The sequence below is a fragment of the Oncorhynchus mykiss genome, chromosome 14 (genome assembly GCF_057628025.1).
Source record: "Oncorhynchus mykiss isolate SJ-2025 chromosome 14, ASM5762802v1, whole genome shotgun sequence".
Taxonomy (NCBI): domain Eukaryota; kingdom Metazoa; phylum Chordata; class Actinopteri; order Salmoniformes; family Salmonidae; genus Oncorhynchus; species Oncorhynchus mykiss.
The window spans coordinates 28250183-28272500 of record NC_143035.1 but is presented as its reverse complement, the minus strand read 5'-3'; the positions used below and the strand labels follow the sequence as shown (position 1 = coordinate 28272500).

At 44.1% G+C, this 22318-nt stretch overlaps 1 protein-coding gene across 4 annotated transcripts in view; it reads right to left on the bottom strand.

Moving 5' to 3' along the window:
- Window positions 1–1983: 1983 nt before the first annotated feature.
- The window catches only part of LOC110489094 (glutamate receptor 1), a 180227-nt gene continuing 159892 nt past the window's right edge, over window positions 1984–22318 (bottom strand). The window contains exons 12-16 of one of the 4 annotated variants that reach the window (XM_036943242.2): window positions 19486–19684; window positions 18977–19224; window positions 14672–14786; window positions 8021–8155; window positions 1984–6223 (exon numbers count right to left, since the gene is read on the bottom strand). In XM_036943242.2, the coding sequence (XP_036799137.1) occupies window positions 6020–6223; window positions 8021–8155; window positions 14672–14786; window positions 18977–19224; window positions 19486–19684 (901 nt within the window). In that variant the 3' untranslated portion in view covers window positions 1984–6019. Of the gene's footprint in view, window positions 6224–7858; window positions 8156–13636; window positions 13752–14671; window positions 14787–18976; window positions 19225–19485; window positions 19685–22318 lie in introns of all 4 variants that reach the window. The other 3 variants (XM_036943244.2, XM_036943245.2, XM_036943243.2) reach the window with 3 other exon arrangements.

Here is a 22318-nt window from a genome sequence, read left to right as displayed (position 1 = left end):
GCACACCCCCCCCCCCCCTCACACACACACAAACAAACATCAACAAAGTATCACAGGCTGCATGGTTGTACCACAGGGGCTGAGCAGCTCCCTCCCCAGAAATGAGGTTAAATGCACACTTATGTAAATTATTCAGAGTAATGAGCATCATACAAGGAACACAAGTTATAAACCATGAGGGTGTTTTTCCATATAAATGTCCTGAAGCAGGCTAGATCCTCCTATACAGTAGAGGGATTACAGTCAAACAGGCATGTAAGCAAACATGAACATGAGGAAAATTATCCAATCTGTGTATTCATAAGGTATTGCATGTAAAGAATCATCAAGTGTGAAAATATACATATTCCTGATTACATTGATATTAATGTGATATACACTGAGTGAACAAACGTTAAGAACATCTTCCTAATATTGAGTTGCCCCCCCCCCCCCCCCCCCCCTTGCCCTCAGAACAGTCTCAATTCATCGGGGCATGGAGTCTACAAGGTGTCGAAAGCGTTCCACAGGGATGCTGGCCCATGTTGACTCCAATGCTATCCACAGTTGTGTCAAGTTGGCTGGACATCCTTTGGGTGGTTGACCATTCTTGATTGACACGGGAAACTGTTGAGAGTGAAAAAACCCAGCAGCATTGCAGTTCTTGACACAAACCAGTGATCCTGGCACATACTACCAAACCCCGTTCAAATGCACTTAAATATTATGTCTTGCCCATTCACCCTCTGTATGGCACACACACACAACCCATGTCTCAAAGCTTAACCATCCTTCTTTAACCTGGCTCCTCCCCTTTATCTTTAACCTGACTCCTCTCCTTTAGCTTTAACCTGTCTCCTCTCCTTTATCTGTAACCTGTCTCCTCCCCTTCATCTTTAACCTGTCTCCTCTCCTTTATCTGTAACCTGTCTCCAGCCCTTCATCTTTAACCTGTCTCCTCTCTTCCATCTTTAACCTGTCTCCTCTCCTTCATCTTTAACCTGTCTCCTCTCCTTCATCTTTAACCTGTCTCCTCCCCTTCATCTTTAACCTGTCTCCTCCCCTTCATCTTTAACCTGTCTCCTCTCCTTTATCTTTAACCTGTCTCCTCCCCTTCATCTTTAACCTGTCTCCTCCCCTTCATCTTTAACCTGTCTCCTCCCCTTCACCTTTAACCTGTCTCCTCTCCTTCATCTTTAACCTGTCTCCTCCCCTTCATCTGTAACCTGTCTCCTCCACTTCATCTTTAACCTGTCTCCTCCCCTTCATCTTTAACCTGTCTCCTCTCCTTCATTTACACTGATTGACGTGGATTTAACAGGTGACATCAATAAGGGATCATAGCTTTAACTTGGATTCACCTGCTCAGTCAAAGTCATGGAAAGAGCAGGTGTTCCTAATGTTGTGTCCACTCTGTGTATATGGGGTATATTGTTGTGTCCACTCTGTGTATACGGGGTATAATGTTGTGTCCACTCTGTGTATATGGGGTATAATGTTGTGTCCACTCTGTGTATATGGGGTATAATGTTGTGTCCACTCTGTGTATATGGGGTATAATGTTGTGTCCACTCTGTGTATATGGGGTATAATGTTGTGTCCACTCTGTGTACATGGGGTATAATGTTGTGTCCACTCTGTGTATATGGGGTATAATGTTGTGTCCACTCTGTGTATATGGGGTATAATGTTGTGTCCATTCTGTGTATATGGGGTATAATGTTGTGTCCACTCTGTGTATATGGGGTATAATGTTGTGTCCACTCTGTGTATATGGGGTATAATGTTGTGTCCATTCTGTGTATATGGGGTATAATGTTGTGTCCACTCTGTGTATATGGGGTATAATGTTGTGTCCACTCTGTGTATACGGGGTATAATGTTGTGTCCACTCTGTGTATATGGGGTATAATGTTGTGTCCACTCTGTGTATATGGGGTATAATGTTGTGTCCACTCTGTGAATATGGGGTATAATGTTTGAAATTAAGTAACAAACATATTCACATAGTTTATTCCTTTATTCTGTTACAAAAAGCATGATGACTTTCTTCAGAGACACTTTGGTTAGAAAACGTTTATTTCTCAAAAGTTTATTTCCGTATCTTTTTAGATTCATGAATGATCTCCATGTATTTTATAAATGTTTTATTCAGCAACATCTTTCACTAGTGATGTATAGAAAAACAACTGTACTGTGAGGTTTTCAGGTGAACAAACTAAATAATCACTTTATATCCTGGTATTAAAATACTTTGAAAAAAAGAACAAATTAAGAAGAAAAGTCAAATGGCGTTCAGTCTTGAAAACACCAACTGAACATCCCTTTTATTCAAATGTTAAATCAAAATAATATTGACAACCAAAGTCCAACTTAAAACATTATTGTCTACCCACTATTCAACATCTGTTTTTCCTACACTTTTTCTATGTTTTTTGCAGCTCTCAAACTCTCCATACGATACAAACATTGAATGTCTTTTTAAAAATCTGTTAGGGCATATAAAACCTCTCCTTCTATGAGACAAACCATCCGCCAAGGACTCGCGTTGTGCTGCGCCTTCGTCAATACAACACCAAAGAAATAGAGGAGAAGAAGAACAGAAGCATCAGTCAGGTACAGAGAGGCTGATTGGGTCAGAGAAGGAAAGGACAAGTTTCACTGCAGGAGAATCAACCCTTTAATATACATAGTGGATGGAGAGATGAGATACAGTATATTTGATGTAAGGAGTCTATCTCTGCCCAGTATCTGTCTTCACTGTCAAACGTGTTCAAGAGTTTAAGGTTGTTCCACGTTTGGCACTGGATCCTACACCCTGGCTATGGCAGAAAAACAGTCTGACACAGTTGCGTCAGTGTTGAATGCTCTCTTTATGGCAGAGACTCACACAAACAGAGCCAGAGCTGAGCTGGAGAGTTTAGCTAGTAAATGTTCTCTTTGTAGCTGTAGGCAGGCTGTCTCTGACTCTGATTCCAATATCCTAACGAGGCTTCTCTCTGCTGCCAGCCCTATAGGCTACAGCAACACGTACAATGACCTACACATCAAACGATACTGAACAACCTCCATCATAAAATATCAAACTACTGAGAGAGAGAGAGAGAGAGAGAGAGAGAGAGAGCGAGAGAGAGAGAGAGAGAGAGAGAGAGAGAGAGAGAGACAAGATGGGTTGCTGTGGTGGTAGCCACTGTTTCCATGGTTTCCATTAACGATTGCCAACAGCTGATTGACTGTGAACGTGTAAATCAACAGGGGTTTCTGTGTGTAAGTCACGCCCCCTTCCTCTGTCAGCTAGGCCGTGTTCCAAAATGGCTACTCTCTCTCTATAAATTAATGTAGCAGAGCCACTGAAGAAATCAATGGTGTTAATCTGTGGTACTTTGTCAAGTTCTGACCATGTCAGTCAATACTTCCTCGCTTTCAGCCACAGCAATCATTCTGGGGAGTTTGATAAAGTAACAGTGTATGTGTGTGTGTGTTTAGTGGCATGGTGTGTTCAGTGGTATGGTGTGTTCAGTGGTATGGTGGGTTCAGTACTATGGTGTGTTCAGTGGTATGGTGGGTTCAGTACTATGGTGTGTTCAGTGGTATGGTGGGTTCAGTGGTATGGTGGGTTCAGTGCCATGGTGTGTTCTGTAGCATGGTGTGTTTAGTGGAATGGTGTGTTCAGTAGCATGGTGTGTTCAGTGGTATGGTGTGTTCAGTGGTATGGTGTGTTCAGTGGTATGGTGGGTTTAGTCGTATGGTGTGTTCAGTGGTATGGTGTGTTCAGTGGTATGGTGTGTTCAGTGGTATGGTGGGTTTAGTGGTATGGTGGTTTCAGTGGTATGGTGTGTTCAGTGGTATGGTGGGTTCAGTCGTATGGTGTGTTCAGTGGTATGGTGGGTTCAGTACTATGGTGTGTTCAGTGGTATGGTATGTTCAGTGGTATGGTGGGTTCAGTGGTATGGTGGGTTCAGTGCCATGGTGTGTTCTGTGGCATGGTGTGTTTAGTGGAATGGTGTGTTCAGTAGCATGGTGTGTTCAGTGGTATGGTGGGTTTAGTCGTATGGTGTGTTCAGTCGTATGGTGTGTTCAGTGGTATGGTGTGTTCAGTGGTATGGTGTGTTCAGTGGTATGGTGGGTTCAGTGGTATGGTGTGTTCAGTGGTATGGTGGGTTCAGTGAGGTGTAGCAGCAAAGCATGTTTGTTGAGGAGAACACAACACAGCTAGTTAAGCATCAATTTAAACATATTTCACCTGTGCGATCAGGACATATTAAATCAAATCCAATTCAGGGATCAATCTCTGTAGGAATGACTGTCAGCAGATGGTTCAGGGAGGCAAGGAATGACTGAGCTCTGTGCATGATTATTTATGTCTGTATTATTATACTGCATTGGTGCTTGAAATGCTTGTGTTCCAGTTCATGATGCCTTTCCAACATAGCGTGTGTAACTGTGTCCAAAAACACACACGAGAGACACAAGAGACACACAAATATCAAATCATCTTAATAGTCAATCAGCGTTATTATCATTATTGTCTTTTAACTGTGCAAAGACAAAAACAAATCCTATTTTGTGATCCGTCTTCACTAAGTAAATGGTCAGAGAGAGTAGGTAGCGAACTGAGATATTACAGACAGACAGACAGACAGACTAACAGTAGTCAATAGAACGGCCACAGGTCAGGGTAGGGCAGAGAAAGTCAGGGTAGGGCAGAGAAGGCCAGGGTAGGGCAGAGAAGGTCAGGGTAGGGCAGAGAAGGTCAGGGTAGGGCAGAGAAGGTCAGGGTAGGGCTGAGAAGGCCAGGGTAGGGCAGAGAAGGTCAGGGCAGGGCAGAGAAGGTCAGGGTGGGGCAGAGAAGGTCAGGGTAGGGCAGAGAAGGCCAGGGTAGGGCAGAGAAGGTCAGGGTAGGGCAGAGAAGGTCAGGGTAGGGCAGAGAAGGTCAGAGTAGGGCAGAGAAGGTCAGGGTATGGGAAGAGAAGGTCAGGGTAGGGCAGAGAATGTCAGGGTAGGGCAGAGAAGGTCAGGGTAGGGAAAAGAAGGCCAGGGTAGGGCAGAGAAGGTCAGGGTAGGGCAGAGAAGGTCGGGGTAGGGCAGAGAAGGTCGGGGTAGGGCAGAGAAGGTCGGGGTAGGGCACAGAAGGTCGGCCCAGGGCAGAGAAAGTCCGGATAGGGCAGAGAAGGTTGGCCCAGGGCAGAGAAGGTCAGGGCAGGGCAGAGAAGGTCGGCCCAGGGCAGAGAGGGTCAGGGTGGGGCAGAGAAGGTCAGGGCAGGGCAGAGAAGGTTAGGGTATGGCAGAGAAGGTCCAGGTAGGGCAGAGAAGTGCAGGGCAGGGCAGAGAAGGTTAGCTCAGGGCAGGGCAGAGAAAGTCAGCCCAGGCCAGGGCATAGAATGTTATCTCAGGGCAGGGCAGAGAAGGTCAGGGCAGGGCAGAGAAAGTCAGGGCAGGGCAGAGACAGTCAGCCCAAGGCAAGGCAGAGAACGTCATCTCAGGGCAGGTCAGCTCAGGGCAGGGTAGGGCAGAGAAAGGCAGGTCAGGGCAGAGTAGGTCAACCCATGGCAGAGAAGGTTAGCTCAGGGCAGGGCAGAGAGAGTCAGCCCAGGGCAGGGCATAGAAGGTTATCTCAAGACAGGGCAGAGAAGGTAATCTCAGGGCAGGGCAGAGAAGGTCATCTCAGGGCAGGTCAGGAGGCATTTACGGGATAGTTCTCTCTTTTTTTACACAGAAATTAACACCTTGTTTCAAAAAATCTGAATAAAAGAAAAAAAAACATCTCCCCAACAATGGCTCCTTTTTGTAGCAACATGTTCCTCATCTTCTTTTATTTTCATTTTTATTCTCCATCTACATGTTTCCCCTGTTCGTAATGAGTGATTTCAGAATGCATTTGGCAGCAGTATCGAAGTCTGTCTCGGACACACATCACGCAGCCAAACAAAGTGTCAGAAAGACGGCCATGTTCATAAGGTCAATGTCACCATTAATGTGGTCATCTTTGTAAGGTCTATGAGTCAGTCTCCTGCTCAGCCCCTTGTGCCAGGTCATGTGATTACATGCCGGAGGCGCTGAGCCCCATGCTGGCGTTGTGGCTCATGCAGGGGAGAGTCTGGACTGTTTTGGGGAAGTCGTGAGTTAGGATGCGTCCGTTCTCTCCTCCTCCTGCTCCACCTATTCCTCCTCCTCCCCCATTCCCGTTCCCGTTCCCACTCATTCTGGTCATGGAGGAGCAGTGCATGGCGTCGTTGATGTTCTGCTGCAGATAACAGAGAGAGAGAAGAGGGGAACAGAGTTGGACACCAAGACAAGATGACAGTCACAGCCATGCATACATCCTGTCTATGGGCTCCCAGTAATACTGGTCATCTAATCAGAGGTTAGCTCTACCATGTAAATAGTGTACGTATCTCCTGGGGATTTAGACTCTAACAAAGACAAGAGGATAGATAGGCTGGTGTAATATAACAATAATATAATAAAATATTACAATATCATAGTATTATAATACAGTAGAATAATATTGTATTATATCGTGTGTCTTATAATTCGCAGACGTTTCAACTTCATTGAATCAACAGCCCTCCATTTGATCCCCTTGTATTTGATTTGTCTACAGGAATACTGTAATATATTAACAACATTAGTTGTGTGAATGAATGTGTAACTGGATACAGGCATATATGAATAGGATAGAAACAATTATGTCTCTATTATGAAGGTAAGTGGTTGGCAGAAAATGGATACGTTCCAAACGGCATCCTATTCTCTATAGTGTGCACCCTATGGGCTCTGGTCAAAAGTAGAACACTATGTAGAGTATAGGGTGCCACTTGAGACTCAGAGTGTTATCTTTTATGGTCTTCATCTAGCTACTGACTGTTACTGGCGCGGAGCAGTAAACCACTCTGATAGCCGACACGCATCACACTCCCAATTTGGAAGGAAGGAGGAGAAGGAAGCTAAACTCTTTCTCTCTTTGGCCTTATTGCTCTGAGCTACAGTCTAATACAACACAAGCCAATGGGGCTGAAAGTGGAGCTAATGGTGTGTGTGTGTGTGTGTGTGTGTGTGTGTGTGTGTGTGTGTGTGTGTGTGTGTGTGTGTGTGTGTGTGTGTGTGTGTGTGTGTGTGTGTGTGTGTGTGTGTGTGTGTGTGTGTGTGTGTGTGTGTGTGTGTGGTCACTAGCACCTCACTGTCCTCCGTCTATAAATGATTTAATTCCAGTGAAACTTGAGCATGTGGGAAGAATTAGGCAACAATGCTGCACTACTATAATTGGTTGGTTCTCGAAAGCAGTGTATGTGTGTGTGTGTGTGTGTGGGCTTCTAGAGCTGCTTCCAGGTTGTAATTATATAACTAGTGTCAGTCAACCTATTGTTCATTACCACATGTCAGCCTTTAGTTGTAAGCCTGGGTTATCTGTCCAAACAGCTGATTTAACAGAGGCATACCATAGAATCTATCATCTCTGTTTATCATCTCTGTTACAGCAGTTTAGCCTCATAGTGGGTGGCAACATATATAGGATGCTACTGCAATGGACCTGCACTACAACATATAGAGTCAGCAGAGGAGGGAGGTAAAAAGAGAAAGATTGGGGACAGAGACAGGTAGAGAGAAAGATTGGGGACAGAGACAGGTAGAGAGAAAGATTGGGGACAGAGACAGGTAGAGAAAGAGACAGACAGAGGTTAAAGGGTAACGAGGTACAGAGGTAGAGACTTTGTGTTGCGGTTGAGAAGCAGTGAGGTGCTACAGGTGGGTCTACTGTGATCACACGGTTAGATGGCTGGAGGGAGGGAGGGGTGAGGAAGAGGAGGAGGAAGAAGAGGCAGATGATATCAACATCATCATCATCAATCATCATCGTCATGGTATCACAGTTTCCTACCCCATGTCCTCTGTTCTCTCTCTCCTATATCTTAACAGTGTTGTTGGAGTACAGGCCGTAGCTCTGCAGCTCTGTGTAAGGAGCGGTAGCGCCCCCTGTGTCTAAGGCTGAGCACTGAAAGGTCTGAGCGGCGGATGCAGCGGCAGCTCGCGCGGTGGACACCTTCATTCTCTGAGACTCGGTTCGCGACTTGTAGCAGAACTCCACCAACGCCACCAGCATGGCCAGGCCCAGCCCTCCAATTAGAATGTAGAACACTCCGGCCACGTTGCTCAGGCTCAACGCACTCGTCTTATCCTGGGGGGGGGGGGGGGGGGGAGAGAGAGATGTGGTGAGGAGGAGTGAGGGGAGAGGACATACATACATTACATACACACTGACGCCATAGATACAAACACCTTATATACAAACACCATAGTAGAAATTATGGACAAACACAGAAACACATACTAAAGACACTTTGCATACAAAAAAAACACACAAAAGCAGCATGCACATAGAGATAATCCAATACACACACACACACACACACACACACACACACACACACACACACACACACACACACACACACACACACAGTGAGAAAGACACGTGTCAGGACTCCCAGAAAACACATAACAGTTCTGCCCTGCTTAGTTAACTAGCCCAAACAAAATACAGGTAGACAACATAATACTCACTAAACAACACATGCAACTAATTAAGAAGCTATTTAAAATACTTTAACTATTGTTTGAAACTAACTTGACATAGTAACTAGCCCACTCACTCTGCACTCAGACACACACCTAGTACTTGAATAACTTGTCTAACTTCATATTCATTTCCTTTCTTCATTTCTGAGGGGGTTTAGATCAAGTGTGTTTTTCAATACAATAAAACTTGAGTCAAATCCTCATTAGATCCATGCATTCATGCAGCATTAATTTAACAGGCAGAGAGTCTAAATTCACTTTAACCAACATATTGCGGGATGGCCCGTTATCGTGTTGATCTACAGTATAGAGTGGGGCAAAAAAAGTATTTAGTCTGCCACCAATTGTGCAAGTGCTCCCACTTAAAAAGATGAGAGAGGCCTGTAATTTTCATCCTAGATACACTTCAACTATGACAGACAAAATGAGAAAGAAACTCCAGAAAATCACATTGTAGGATTTTTAATGAATTTATTTGCAAATTATGGTGGAAAATAAGTATTTGGTCACCTACAAACAAGCAAGATTTCTGGCTCTCACAGACCTGTAACTTCTTCTTTAAGAGGCTCCTCTGTCCTCCACTCGTTACCTGTATTAATGGCACCTGTTTGAACTTGTTATCAGTATAAAAGACACCTGTCCACAGCCTAAAACAGTCACACTCCAAACTCCACTATGGCCAAGACCAAAGAGCTGTCAAAGGACACCAGAAACAAAATTGTAGACCTGCACCAGGCTGGGAAGACTGAATCTGCAATAGGTAAGCAGCTTGGTTTGAAGAAATCAACTGTGGGAGCAATTATTAGGAAATGGAAGACATACAAGAGCACTGATAATCTCCCTCGATCTGGGGCTCCACGCAAGATCTCACCCCGTGGGGTCAAAATGATCACAAGAACGGTGAGCAAAAATCCCAGAACCACACAAGGGGACCTGGTGAATGAGCTGCAGAGAGCTGGGACCAAAGTAACAAAGCCTACCATCAGTAACACACTACGCCGCCAGGGACTCAAATCCTGCAGTGCCAGACGTGTCCCCCTGCTTAAGCCAGTATATGTCCAAGCACGTCTGAAGTTTCCTAGAGAGCATTTGGATGATCCAGAAGAAGATTGGGAGAATGTCATATGGTCAGATGAAACCAAAATATAAGTTTTTGTTAAAAACTCAACTCGTCGTGTTTGGAGGACAAAGAATGCTGAGTTGCATCCAATGAACACCATACCTACTGTGAAGCATGGGGGTGGAAACATCATGCTTTGGGGCTGTTTTTCTGCAAAGGGACCAGGATGACTGATCCGTGTAAAGGAAAGAATGAATGGGGCCATGTATCGTGAGAAGTTGAGTGAAAACCTCCTTCCATCAGCAAGGGCATTGAAGATGAAACGTGGCTGGGTCTTTCAGCATGACAATGATCCCAAACACACCGCCCGGGCAACGAAGGAGTGGCTTCATAAGAAACATTTCAAGGTCCTGTAGTGGCCTAGCCAGTCTCCAGATCTCAACCCCATAGAAAATGTTTGGAGGGAGTTGAAAGTCCGTGTTGCCCAGCAACAGCCCCAAAACATCACTGCTCTGGAGGAGATCTGCATGGAGGAATGGGCCAAAATACCAGCAACAGTGTGTGAAAACCTTGTGAAGACTTACAGAAAACGTTTGACCTCTGTCATTGCCAACAAAGGGTATATAACAAAGTATTGCGATAAACTTTTGTTATTGATCAAATACTTATTTTCCACCATAATTTGCAAATAAATTCATTAAAAATCCTACAATGTCATTTTCTGGATTTTTTTTCTCATTTTGTCTGTCATAGTTGAAGTGTACCTATGATGAAAATTACAGGCCTCTCTCGTATTTTTAAGTGGGAGAACGTGCACAATTGGTGGCTGACTAAATACTTTTTTGCCCCACTGTATATCCATCTAGATCATTAAAGTATATTTATTCTCTATTTCTAAACTCTGGTTATCATTCTGGGGTTGTGGGTTGAGGAGGGTTGAGGCCGTTGCTTCATTCTCAGCGGTGAGAAACCATGCAGGATTAAGACAATCGGATCATTATCAAACTCCCTGATTTAGGGTTTAGGGTTATGTTGGGTGTATGGGGTTGCTAGCCTCGCAAGCTTAATCAATGATGTATGCTTGCAGGAACAGGCAGGCTCGCGAGGCTAAGGGGTTGCAAGGCTGAATAGTATCTGTAGCTTTCATATGTTTTTTGGGGGTGGGGTGTACCTCTCACACCGGAGAGGATAGAGCCAGACCAGGCAGGCTGGTGTGGAGAGGACGTTTTGGGGTGTTTCAGGGCCGAGTCATGTTAGGAGACAGGGGTCAGGGGTTAAAAGTGGTCTGAGCCTTTCACAGGGTCCGTCGGTCAAATCAAAATCACACACTCTCTCTCTCTCTCTCTCTCTCCACACTGACATGCAGGCTGCATCCAGAATGGCATCCTAAGTGCACTGTATAAAGAATTAGGTTGCCATTTCAAACAAACTCAGTACAATCGTGGCTTATGTAGATTCTAGGTCCTTGGGGCTCTGTTCTTTGTTTTCTTCTCTGCCTGTCTGCTTTCAGAGACCACTCTGACAACAGCTATGTGATATTACTCGGTATGTTTCTATTCCCTTGGGTTTATATTGGCTAAATCAGCAGAGTGCACTTTACAATGATGTACTTCAGCATGATGTAGCACTGCCTCTCTTACATGAGGGATGCCTGTGATTTCCCTCCTGTATTACCATGGCTATATCAGCATGATCACCATCATACCTTAGCTTTACATCACTGCAAAACAACCTCACAGATGAGTCGAGGGAAATAAACCATGAATTTTACGCTCTCTTCAAAGAACACACATGCCTATTGTATTGCTTAGAGGTACTGCGTACAGTGGCTTGCGAAAGTATTCACCCCTCTTGGCATTTTTCCTATTTTGTTGCCTTGCAACCTTGAAATAAAATTGATTTTTGGGGGGTTTGTATCATTTGATTTACACAACATGCCTACCACTTTGAAGATGCAAAATCTTTTTTATTGTGAAACAAACAAGAAATAAGACAAAAAAAACTGAAAACTTAAGTGTGCATAACTCTTCAACCCCCCCAAAGTCAATACATTGTGGAGTCACCTTTTGCAGCAATTACAGCTGCAAGTCTCTTGGGGTATGTCTCTATAAGCTTGGCACATCTAGCCACTGGGATTTTTGCCCATTCTACAAGGCAAAACTGCTCCAGCTCCTTCAAGTTGGATGGGTTTCGCTGGTGTACAGCAATCTTGAAGTCATACAACAGATTCTCAATTGGATTGAGGTCTGGGCTTTGACTAGGCCATTCCAAGACATTTAAATGTTTCCCCTTAAACCACTCGAGTGTCGCTTTAGCAGTATGCTTAGGGTTATTTTCCTGCTGGAAGTTGAACCTCTGTCCCGGTCTCAAATCTCCGGAAGACTGAAACAGGTTTCCCTCAATAATTTCCCTGTATTTAGTGCCATCCATCATTCCTTCAATTCTGACCAGTTTCCCAGTCCCTGCTGATGAAAAACATCCCCACAGAATGATTCTGCTACCACCATGCTTTACCGTGGGGATGGTGTTCTCGGGGTGAAGATGGGTTTGCGTCAGACATAGCGTTTTCCTTGATGGCCAAAAACCTCGATTTTAGTCTCATCTGACCAGAGTACCTTCTTCCATATGTTTGGGGAGTATCCCAAATTCCTTTTGGCGAACACCAAACATGTTTGCTTATTTTTTTCTGGCCACTCTTCCGTAAAGCCCAGCTCTGTGGAGTGTACGACTTAAAGTGGTCCTATGGACAGATACTCCAATCTCCGCTGTGTAGCTTTGCAGCTACTTCGGGGTTATATTTGGTCTCTTTGTTGCCTTCTGATTAATGCCCTCCTTGCCTGGTCTGTGAGTTTTTGAGAGCAGCCCTCTCTTGGCAGGCTTGTTGTGGTGCAATATTTGTTAAACATTTTTATAATGGATTTAATGGTGCTCTGTAGGATTTTCAAAGTTTTAGATATTTTTTTTATAACCTAACCCTGATCTGATTCTCCACAACTTTGTCCCTGACCTGTTTGGAGAGCTCCTTGGTCTTTATAGTGCCGCTTGCTTGGTGGTGCCCCTTGCTTAGTGGCATTGCAGACTCTGGGGCCTTTCAGAACAGGTGTATATATACTGAGATCATGTGACAGATCATGTGACACTTAGATTGCACACAGGTGGACTTTATTTGACTAATTATGTGACTTCTGAAGGTAATTGGTTGCACCAGATCTTATTTAGGGAATTCATAGCAAAGGAGGTGAATACATATACACGAACCACTTGTTCTTTTTTTTTTTTTTTTTTTTTTCATTTCACTTCACCAATTTGGACTATTTTGTGTATGTCCATTACATGTAATCCAAATAAAAATCAATTTAAATTACAGGTTGTAATGCAACAAAATAGAACAAATGCCAAGGGGGGCGAATAATTTTGCAAGGCACTGTATGCGGCTGATGTTCTGCAACAAGGAGCAGGCAGCATATGTTCTTGGGTATAACACCATATGACCTCTAGCATGTTTACATTGTTATTTGATTTAACGACCGTAAACCCCACTGTTTCACCTCAACCATCAAGGTTAGTAGTTAATTCACTCATTGGCCTCATTATGGAGAGAACATCAGTGTGGGGAGAGAGAGAGAACAGTGATTGGCTCCCAGAGAGAGAAAGAGAGAGAGAGAAATGGATTTTGAGTCCACCAATCTCAGTCACTATACTAATGAGAACCAGTGGCATGTCTAAGTAGTAAACTGTGAGCGATGGTTTGAGATATCAGGGCTGGTCTGGGAACAGACTTTACATGGCTTCTGTAGTTTCAGACTGGTCTTGGATCAGGGGATTTGAGGAGGATGTGAGGAGTGTTTGGGGTATAAGGACGGTCTAGGATCAGGGGTTTTGACAAGGATGTGAGGAGTGTTTAGGGTTTAAGGACTGGTCTAGGATCAGGGGTTTTGAGGAGGATGTGAGGAGTGTTTGGTGTATAAGGACTGGTCTAGGATCAGGGGTTTAAGGACTGAGTTATAGTGTGTGACTGACCTTGCGTCCGGAGTCGTTGCTGCCACACTCTCCTTTATCGTACCACCATTTGTTCTTTAGTTTGTCTAAGACGGCCTGCTCATTGAGCTTCAACACGGCTAGGTTTACCGGGATCCTGCATGTACACCACACCACACCCAGGACAGGGCAGGGCCATAACATAAATAACATAGCATAACATATGTTATCTTATGTCAGTCATTCAGAACATGTCCAATCATATACCACATCTACGCATCAAGGTTTACTGCAATTTAGCTGTGTCACTGGTTAGAAGTTGGAAACCTCACACACACGTTCACTCACAGGCAAATACATAAAGTAAACAGGAACATCATCAGGAACATACATGTACATCAGAGTCAAAGTGATATGTGTTAATACTCCATCTCTCCCTACTGTACTGTACGGTAGTAGATGTGTATTACTGTATCACTTTGGGTAACCGGCACACCAGCTGTGAACCCTCTGTTACGGAACACAACACGTCAGAAAAGATTCTGATTGCAGATTCTATTCCCCTTTAAAAGCTGTAGGAGTGTCTACTTAGTAGGAGGGTCTTGGGGACAGAGATACAAAAAAAAACAATTATGTTCTTTGTGTGTGTGTGTGAAGTCTTCAGTGTATCAGCTTGACAGGGATCCTACGCATGAATGCATGCTATCCTTACTTATTCATGAGAACAGGGCAAAATACAAACTGTGCCAATTCCAGACACCCTCCTCCCAGATGGACTAGAGTAGGTTATCTTGGCTAGAGAGAGAGCATGATGTCACTCTGTAGTTTTAAGTTGGCCCCTACACACAGAGTTGAAGCACTTGTTACCCTTTGTGTTGAAGTCTGGGCCATAGACCTATCCATGGCTAGGAAGAGATAAAATATAATGTGTCTCTCGTGTTTTAATCCCTCCCCCACCCTTCACCCACCATACAGAGTTGTCAGGAAGTGTTGCCATCCAGAGTGTCTGAGCAGCTTTGTGATTGGCCGGTTACCCCCCTGGTGGATCAGCGTGGTTGGTTGAAACAGGGTTCTGACCTTGGAGTCCCCGCCCCCGCTGCCACACTCGCCCTTGTCGTACCACCATTTGTTTTTCAGTTTGTCCAACAGGCCTTGCTCGTTCAGTTTTAACACGGCCAGGTTAACAGGGTTTCTTTAGAACGATAATAGATACAATCATAACTGGGTCAGTTTTCCTGGGTTAGGAAATAGTACTGTATATTATGGACAGGTATATAAATATGTATTTATAGACTGAGTGATTATGAAAATGTTGGAGCTATATTTTAATAATGATAACTGGGTTAGCATTTGAAAGAGTATATGGACAGGTAGGTAAGTAGTCTGTACACTGGTTGTGATTATGAATGTTGAATCGCTAGATTACACCACCTGCTTGGCTAAGCCTATGGCGATATATGGAGTGAGTATACTATGGAGCAGGGTTGATCTTGAGTTTGGACATTCTAAATGCTTGATATACAGTATATTACTTATATATCTCAATGGACAGAAATGCTTGCTGGCCATACTTGAGTCAGGTTTAACCACATAGAGGACAGGGCCTCTTAGAGGAGGGAGAGAGCAGATATCATGGAGAGATGCTTCAGATTTGGAAGCCTACCTGTCTGTCTGTAGATGCTCATGTCCTTTCAATGTTTCCAATATGAAAATGGAGAACTATCACAGTTCCATTCACTTCATACAAATATGCTTAGTTGTTGAGTGTCAAAACTCAATTTAGAGTTTATCTTACTCCTTCCTTAGCTGATAATTGACTCTAGGATAGAAAGAAGACCACCAACTAGCTCAGCAAACTCAACTACCACATCCATATCTATAGCACCTCTCTCTATCTCTCTCTCTCTCCCTCTCTCTCTCTTTCTCTCTCTAGACATGGATGTTTATGTGTTCAAGTACAGTATATAATCATTTACCCTGTTGGTGGGTTAGAGGTCTAGTAGATGAGGCGGCAGAGGGCTTGGTGGTGGGTTAGAGGTTAGAGGTCGAGTAGATGAAGCAGGAGAGTGCTTGGTGGTGGGTTAGAGATTAGAGGTGGAGTAGATGAGGTGGCAGAGTGCTTGGTGGTGGGTTAGAGGTTAGAGGTCGAGTAGATGAGGTGGCAGAGGGCTTGGTGGTGGTTTAGAGGTTAGAGGTCGAGTAGATGAGGTGGCAGAGGGCTTGGTGGTGGGTTAGAGGTTAGAGGTCGAGTAGATGAGGCGGCAGAGTGCTTGGTGGTGGGATGCCGATATAAGGCAGGAATGGGGTTAAAACAGGAGTGGATTTTCCCAACAGCCTTCGTAACTTAAGAAGTATGTTTCAATATTTCTAGAATCAAGCCACTTGTCGAACAGCTTGTCGAATCGCTAGATTACACCACCTGCTTGGCTAAGCCTATGGCGATATATGGAGTGAATATACTATGGAGCAGAGTTGATCTTGAGTTTGGACATTCTAAATGCTTGATATACATTACATTAATTATACATCTTGTTGAACAGCAAAAGGCTTCAGCTTCATTTTACAAATGTAATTTGTTCATCCATACCATAAAAGATGTAGACTACCAGCAAATATAGATTGTATAATAGTTTTTGTCTCACACCTAGTGCAGCTGTGTTGGGGACATAACATACCACTTGAGTTATCAAGGCTGTAGAAGACCCACCCGAGAACAGTACATTGTACAGAACACATCAGGCATGGAGCGAGGACAGGGTCAAAACACAACAGTAAACATCAGGGATGGAGCGAGGACAAGGTCAAAACACAACAGTAAACATCAGGGATGGAGCGAGGACAAGGTCAAAACACAACAGTAAACATCAGGGATGGAGCGAGGACAAGGTCAAAACACAACAGTAAACATCAAGGATGGAGCGAGGACAGGGTCAAAACACTACAGAAAACATCAGGGATGGAGCGAGGACAGGGTCAAAACACTACAGTAAACATCAGGGATGGAGCGAGGACAGGGTCAAAACACAACAGTAAACATCAGGGATGGAGCGAGGACAGGGTCAAAACACAACAGAAAACATCAGGGATGGAGCGAGGACAGGGTCAAAACACAACAATTCTTCAGGATAACAACAGTAGAGATCCTGTCAAATGAAGAGCTGTTAATGTAGAAATTCTGAGAGATGAATTCAATCAAACTGGCATCGTATCTCATATTGACTGTACTGAAGTAATAGTGCAGAAGGGTTTCAGACACCGTGAGAATATTCAGTAGACTCCCCTCACAGGTATATGCTTAAAGATTCTGAACGTTCCCTGTGTGAGAACAAAGATACTGTCACCAGGCAACACCTCTAAGGCACATTTGATTGAACAAAGCCCTCAGTAAACAAAAAAGGGGGTGATCACTAATTTCTGAATTGGAAAGAGAAGAAATACACATTTTATAATTGTCATGGCTTCATTTGCCCACATCTTGAGTGGCTGGCCAGAACAATGGCATCTCAATGAAGGAGACCATTCAGTCTGAACATGTCTCAGACTCCCTTACAAAACATTATCTGAGTAATGATCTTCTCTGTCAATTTCAGACATCTGTGAATACCACCGATCACTCTCAGTGTGTGTGTGTGTGTGTGTGTGTGTGTGTGTGTGTGTGTGTGTGTGTGTGTGTGTGTGTGTGTGTGAGTGTGAGTGTGAGTGTGAGAGTGAGAGAGAGAGAGAAAGAGAAATTGAACTGAGAGAAATTCATTGTGAGTAAGGACCTTCGCTTCGTGCAGGCAGCCTACTGAGAAAGTCCACTAAATGACTATTCAATGACACTAAATAGGAGACTTCCCTCCCCATAGGAGGCTTCTCATTAAAAGAAATGCAATCTCCCCATAGGAGGCTTCTCATTAAAATAAATTGAGATCATTATGGTTGAATTCAAAGATCCACATGACTCCTGCAAGATCTTTCCGGAACAGAATACATGTACGACATGGACTGTAGTCATGAAAGATGAGGTTAGGCGGGTGTTGTCTGCTTTAGCTGTTATAAAATAATCATTCATAATAATACAAATAATGCCCCCCTCCCGCCCCCCAAAAAACAGTTTTTCTAATCTTTTCACAAATAAAGCCTGACAACATCAGTCTGAGAGAGGAGAGGAGAGGAGAACAAAGAGAGGAGAAGAGAGAACAAGGGAGAGAGAAGAGATGAGAGAGGAGAAGAGAGGAGGGAGGAGAAGAGAGGAGAGGAGAACAGAGAGGAGAAGAGAGGAGAACAGGAGAGAGAGAAGAGATGAGAGAGGAGAAGAGAGGAGAAGAGAGGAGGGAGGAGAAGAGAGGAAGGGGAGAAGAGAAGCGAGAAGAGAGAAGAGAGGAGAAGAGAGGAGAACAGGGGAGAGAGAAGAGATGAGAGAGGAGAAGAGAGGAGATAAGAGAACAGAAGAGAGAAGAGAAGAGAAGAAAGGAGAGTTGAGGGGAGTAGAGGAGGAAAGAAAGGGGGGATCAGATTTCCACAGACCACTTCTGTAAGCACTCAGAGTGCGGTCAGCCTGACCAAGCCCTAGGTGGTGGATGTCAAGGGCTTAGCAAGGCTTTAGCTCGCACAGACACAGAGATATTCAGCTCTGCAGTAGTCATAGAGGTTACACAGACATAGATATTCAGCTCTGCAGTAGTCATAGAGGTTACACAGACAGGGATATTGAGCTCTGCAGTAGTCATAGAGGTTACACAGACAGAGATATTCAGATCTGCAGTAGTCATAGAGGTTACACAGACAGAGATATTCAGCTCTACAGTACACAGTTAGAAAAAGTGTTCCAAAAGGTAACCTCTATGTCTACAGTCTCAGAAAAGAAGGTGCTCTCTAGAACTTAAAATGGTTCTTCGGCAGTAGGAGAACCCTTTTGGGTTCCATGTACTGTAGAACCCTCTGTGAAAATGATTTTACATGGAACCCAAAAGGAGTCTACATGGAACAACAAAGGGTTCTTCAAAGGGCTCTCCTATGGGGACAGCCAAAGAACCATTTTAGGTTCTAGAGAGCACCTTTGTTTCTAAGATTGTAGTCATAGAGGTCACGTCAAGTTTCCATGGTGAAAATATAGACACCTTTTAACATTAGGTCGTACATGCTGCTTCTGACACCGATAAACCAGTGGGTCATGCAGGGCCAAGTGTTTGATGTTTATAGTGGTACTCTATTCCCTACATAGTCCACTACCTTTGACCACAACCCTGTGGGCCTTGGTCAAAAGTAGTGCACAATATAGGGAAAAGAGTGCCATTTGGGATGCATCCAGTATCTCCATAAATAAAATAAAAACATGCAAAACAAAGATGCCTAAGCCATTTCCAGCTCTGAGGCAGAGGTGCAGTTACACGTTATTACCTGAGGGGTGAGCCCTTGGGCGTGGCGATACCATATCCTTTAGAGTCCAGGTTCCCCCCCACCTTCATGGTGTCACAGGGTTTCCTCTGCTCGATGTACTCGTTCATGGTGGACTCTAACAGGTAGGCGTACTTCCCTTTGGACTTCCTGACCCTCATCACTCCCTCGTCTGTGGTCTTCACAAACACTGAGGGGTCGGCCGACTTCATGTACGACCACATCTTCTCAAACACCGCAATCTTAGACCGCTGGGGAGAGAGGAGGGGTTAGGATTGTGTGTGGGGGAAGGGGGATCTGTGTATGTGTGTGTGTGGTGGGGGTGGGGGAGGGGGATCTGTGTATGTGTGTGTTTGGTGGGGGGGGGCATCTGTGTGTGTGTGTGTGTGTGTGTGTGTGTGTGTGTGTGTGTGAGTGTGTGTGTGTGTGCGTGCGCGTGTGCGTGTGTGTGTAAACTACATGTACATGCTAGTCAAACAGGTGTGTGTCTATGAGTAAACCACAGGTCTCACCCTGAAGAACTCTTTGGTGGAGCCAGCATCCAGAGTTCCGTAGGCGATCTCAGTCTGTTTAGCCAGGTCCTCAGCACTCTCTATGGGGGACACCATCCTCTCCACTGTGAGGAAAGCAGCTAGGTTGGCCGTGTAGGACGAGATGATGATGAGAGTGAAGAACCACCACACGCCACCCACTATCCGCCCTGACAGAGACCTAGAGGGAGAAACAGCCAGAGACAGGTGTTAGAGGCACCTACACCGACACATACAACCCCTAGGACATGTCCAGCTAGACTTGAAGGGGAGAAGGACATAAAGGAGACCTAAAAAAAATAAAACCATCTGCATAACTCTCCATTAGGACCTCATTCACATGCTTATACATTATAACAAACCAAACCAAAGCCTCTGCCTTTCACATGACTCTGACCTACAGTGCCTTGCGAAAGTATTCGGCCCCCTTGAATTTTGTGACCTTTTGCCACATTTCAGGCTTCAAACAGAAAGATATAAAACTTTATTTTTTTTGTGAAGAATCAACAACAAGTGGGACACAATCATGAAGTGGAACAACATTTATTGGATATTTCAAACTTTTTTAACAAATCAAAAACTGAAAAATTGGGCGTGCAAAATTATTCAGCCCCCTTAAATTAATACTTTGTAGCGCCACCTTTTGCTGTGATTACAGCTGTAAGTCGCTTGGGGTATGTCTCTATCAGTTTTGCACATCGAGAGACTGAATTTTTTTTCCCATTCCTCCTTGCAAAACAGCTCGAGCTCAGTGAGGTTGGATGGAGAGCATTTGTGAACAGCAGTTTTCAGTTCTTTCCACAGATTCTCGATTGGATTCAGGTCTGGACTTTGATTTGGCAATTCTAACACCTGGATATGTTTATTTTTGAACCATTCCATTGTAGATGTTGCTTTATGTTTTGGATCATTGTCTTGTTGGAAGACAAATCTCCGTCCCAGTCTCAGGTCTTTTGCAGACTCCATCAGGTTTTCTTCCAGAATGGTCCTGTATTTGGCTCCATCCATCTTCCCATCAATTTTAACCATCTTCCCTGTCCCTGCTGAAGAAAAGCAGGCCCAAACCATGATGCTGCCACCACCATGTTTGACAGTGGGGATGGTGTGTTCAGCTGTGTTGCTTTTACACCAAACATAACGTTTTGCATTGTTGCCAAAAAGTTCAATTTTGGTTTCATCTGACCAGAGCACCTTCTTCCACATGTTTGGTGTGTCTCCCAGGTGGCTTGTGGCAAACTTTAAACGACACTTTTTATGGATATCTTTAAGAAATGGCTTTCTTCTTGCCACTCTTCCATAAAGGCCAGATTTGTGCAATATACGACTGATTGTTGTCCTATGGACAGAGTCTCCCACCTCAGCTGTAGATCTCTGCAGTTCATCCAGAGTGATCATGGGCCTCTTGGCTGCATCTCTGATTAGTCTTCTCCTTGTATGAGCTGAAAGTTTAGAGGGACGGCCAGGTCTTGGTAGATTTGCAGTGGTCTGATACTCCTTACATTTCAATATTATCGCTTGCACAGTGCTCCTTGGGATGTTTAAAGCTTGGGAAATCTTTTTGTATCCAAATCCGGCTTTGAACTTCTTCACAACAGTATCTCGGACCTGCCTGGTGTGTTCCTTGTTCTTCATGATGCTCTCTGCGCTTTTAACGGACCTCTGAGACTATCACAGTGCAGGTGCATTTATACAGAGACTTGATTACACACAGGTGGATTGTATTTATCATCATTAGTCATTTAGGTCAACATTGGATCATTCAGAGATCCTCACTGAACTTCTGGAGAGAGTTTGCTGCACTGAAAGTAAAGGGGCTGAATAATTTTGCATGCCCAATTTTTCAGTTTTTGATTTGTTAAAAAAGTTTGAAATATACAATAAATGTTCCACTTCATGATTGTGTCCCACTTGTTGTCGATTCTTCACAAAAAAATACAGTTTTATGTCTTTATGTTTGAAGCCTGAAATGTGGCAAAAGGTTGCAAAGTTCAAGGGGGCCGAATACTTTCGCAAGGCACTGTATCTAGCATCACATGACAGTATCCATCCTCCACCCCGACTCCCTAACAGTACAGCAGGTCTCTGTCTGTGTCTCATCATCAGACACCCTGGTTGTGTCCCAAATGAACAACATATTCCCTTCACACAGTAGTCCACTACTTTTGACCAGGGCCCATATTTAGGGAATAGGGTGCCATTTGGGATGCACAACCTGCCTCTCTCATACCGTACTTCCATCAAGGCTCTGGGAGAGCTGTGTTAAATGTGCTGAGACGAGATAACTCAGCATCACAAAGGAAGTACACCACATTCACCTCACCTTAAGGAAGTTACCAGAGTGTTTCACAGAGCCACACACATTCATTGGTGGTGATTAATAATGAGAGGAGGACGAGGAGGCCACTTAGTCACAGCTGTCATTTTGGTATTTGGTATTTATTAGTATCCCCATGAACCGCTGCAAAATCAGCAGCTACCCTTCCTGGGGTCCACATGTAACATGACATAATACATAGTACAGACTTTATAAGTCAAGGACTGAAATACATACATTTAAACACATAGTCTACATATCAGTAGATACACACAATATCTAGGTCTAATACATAGTACAGTGCGAATTACAATACAACATATATATAATGTCTGTCTCTTCATAGTCCCCTTTGTGCAGTAAGGTGTTCTTTTATCTGTTTTGAAACTGGTTTTATTTCTAGCTTGAGTTACCTGGGGAGGCAGAGTTCCATGTAGTCGTGGCACTATTTAATACTGTGTGTTTCCCAGCCTTTGTTCTGGACCTGGGGTCTGTGAAAGA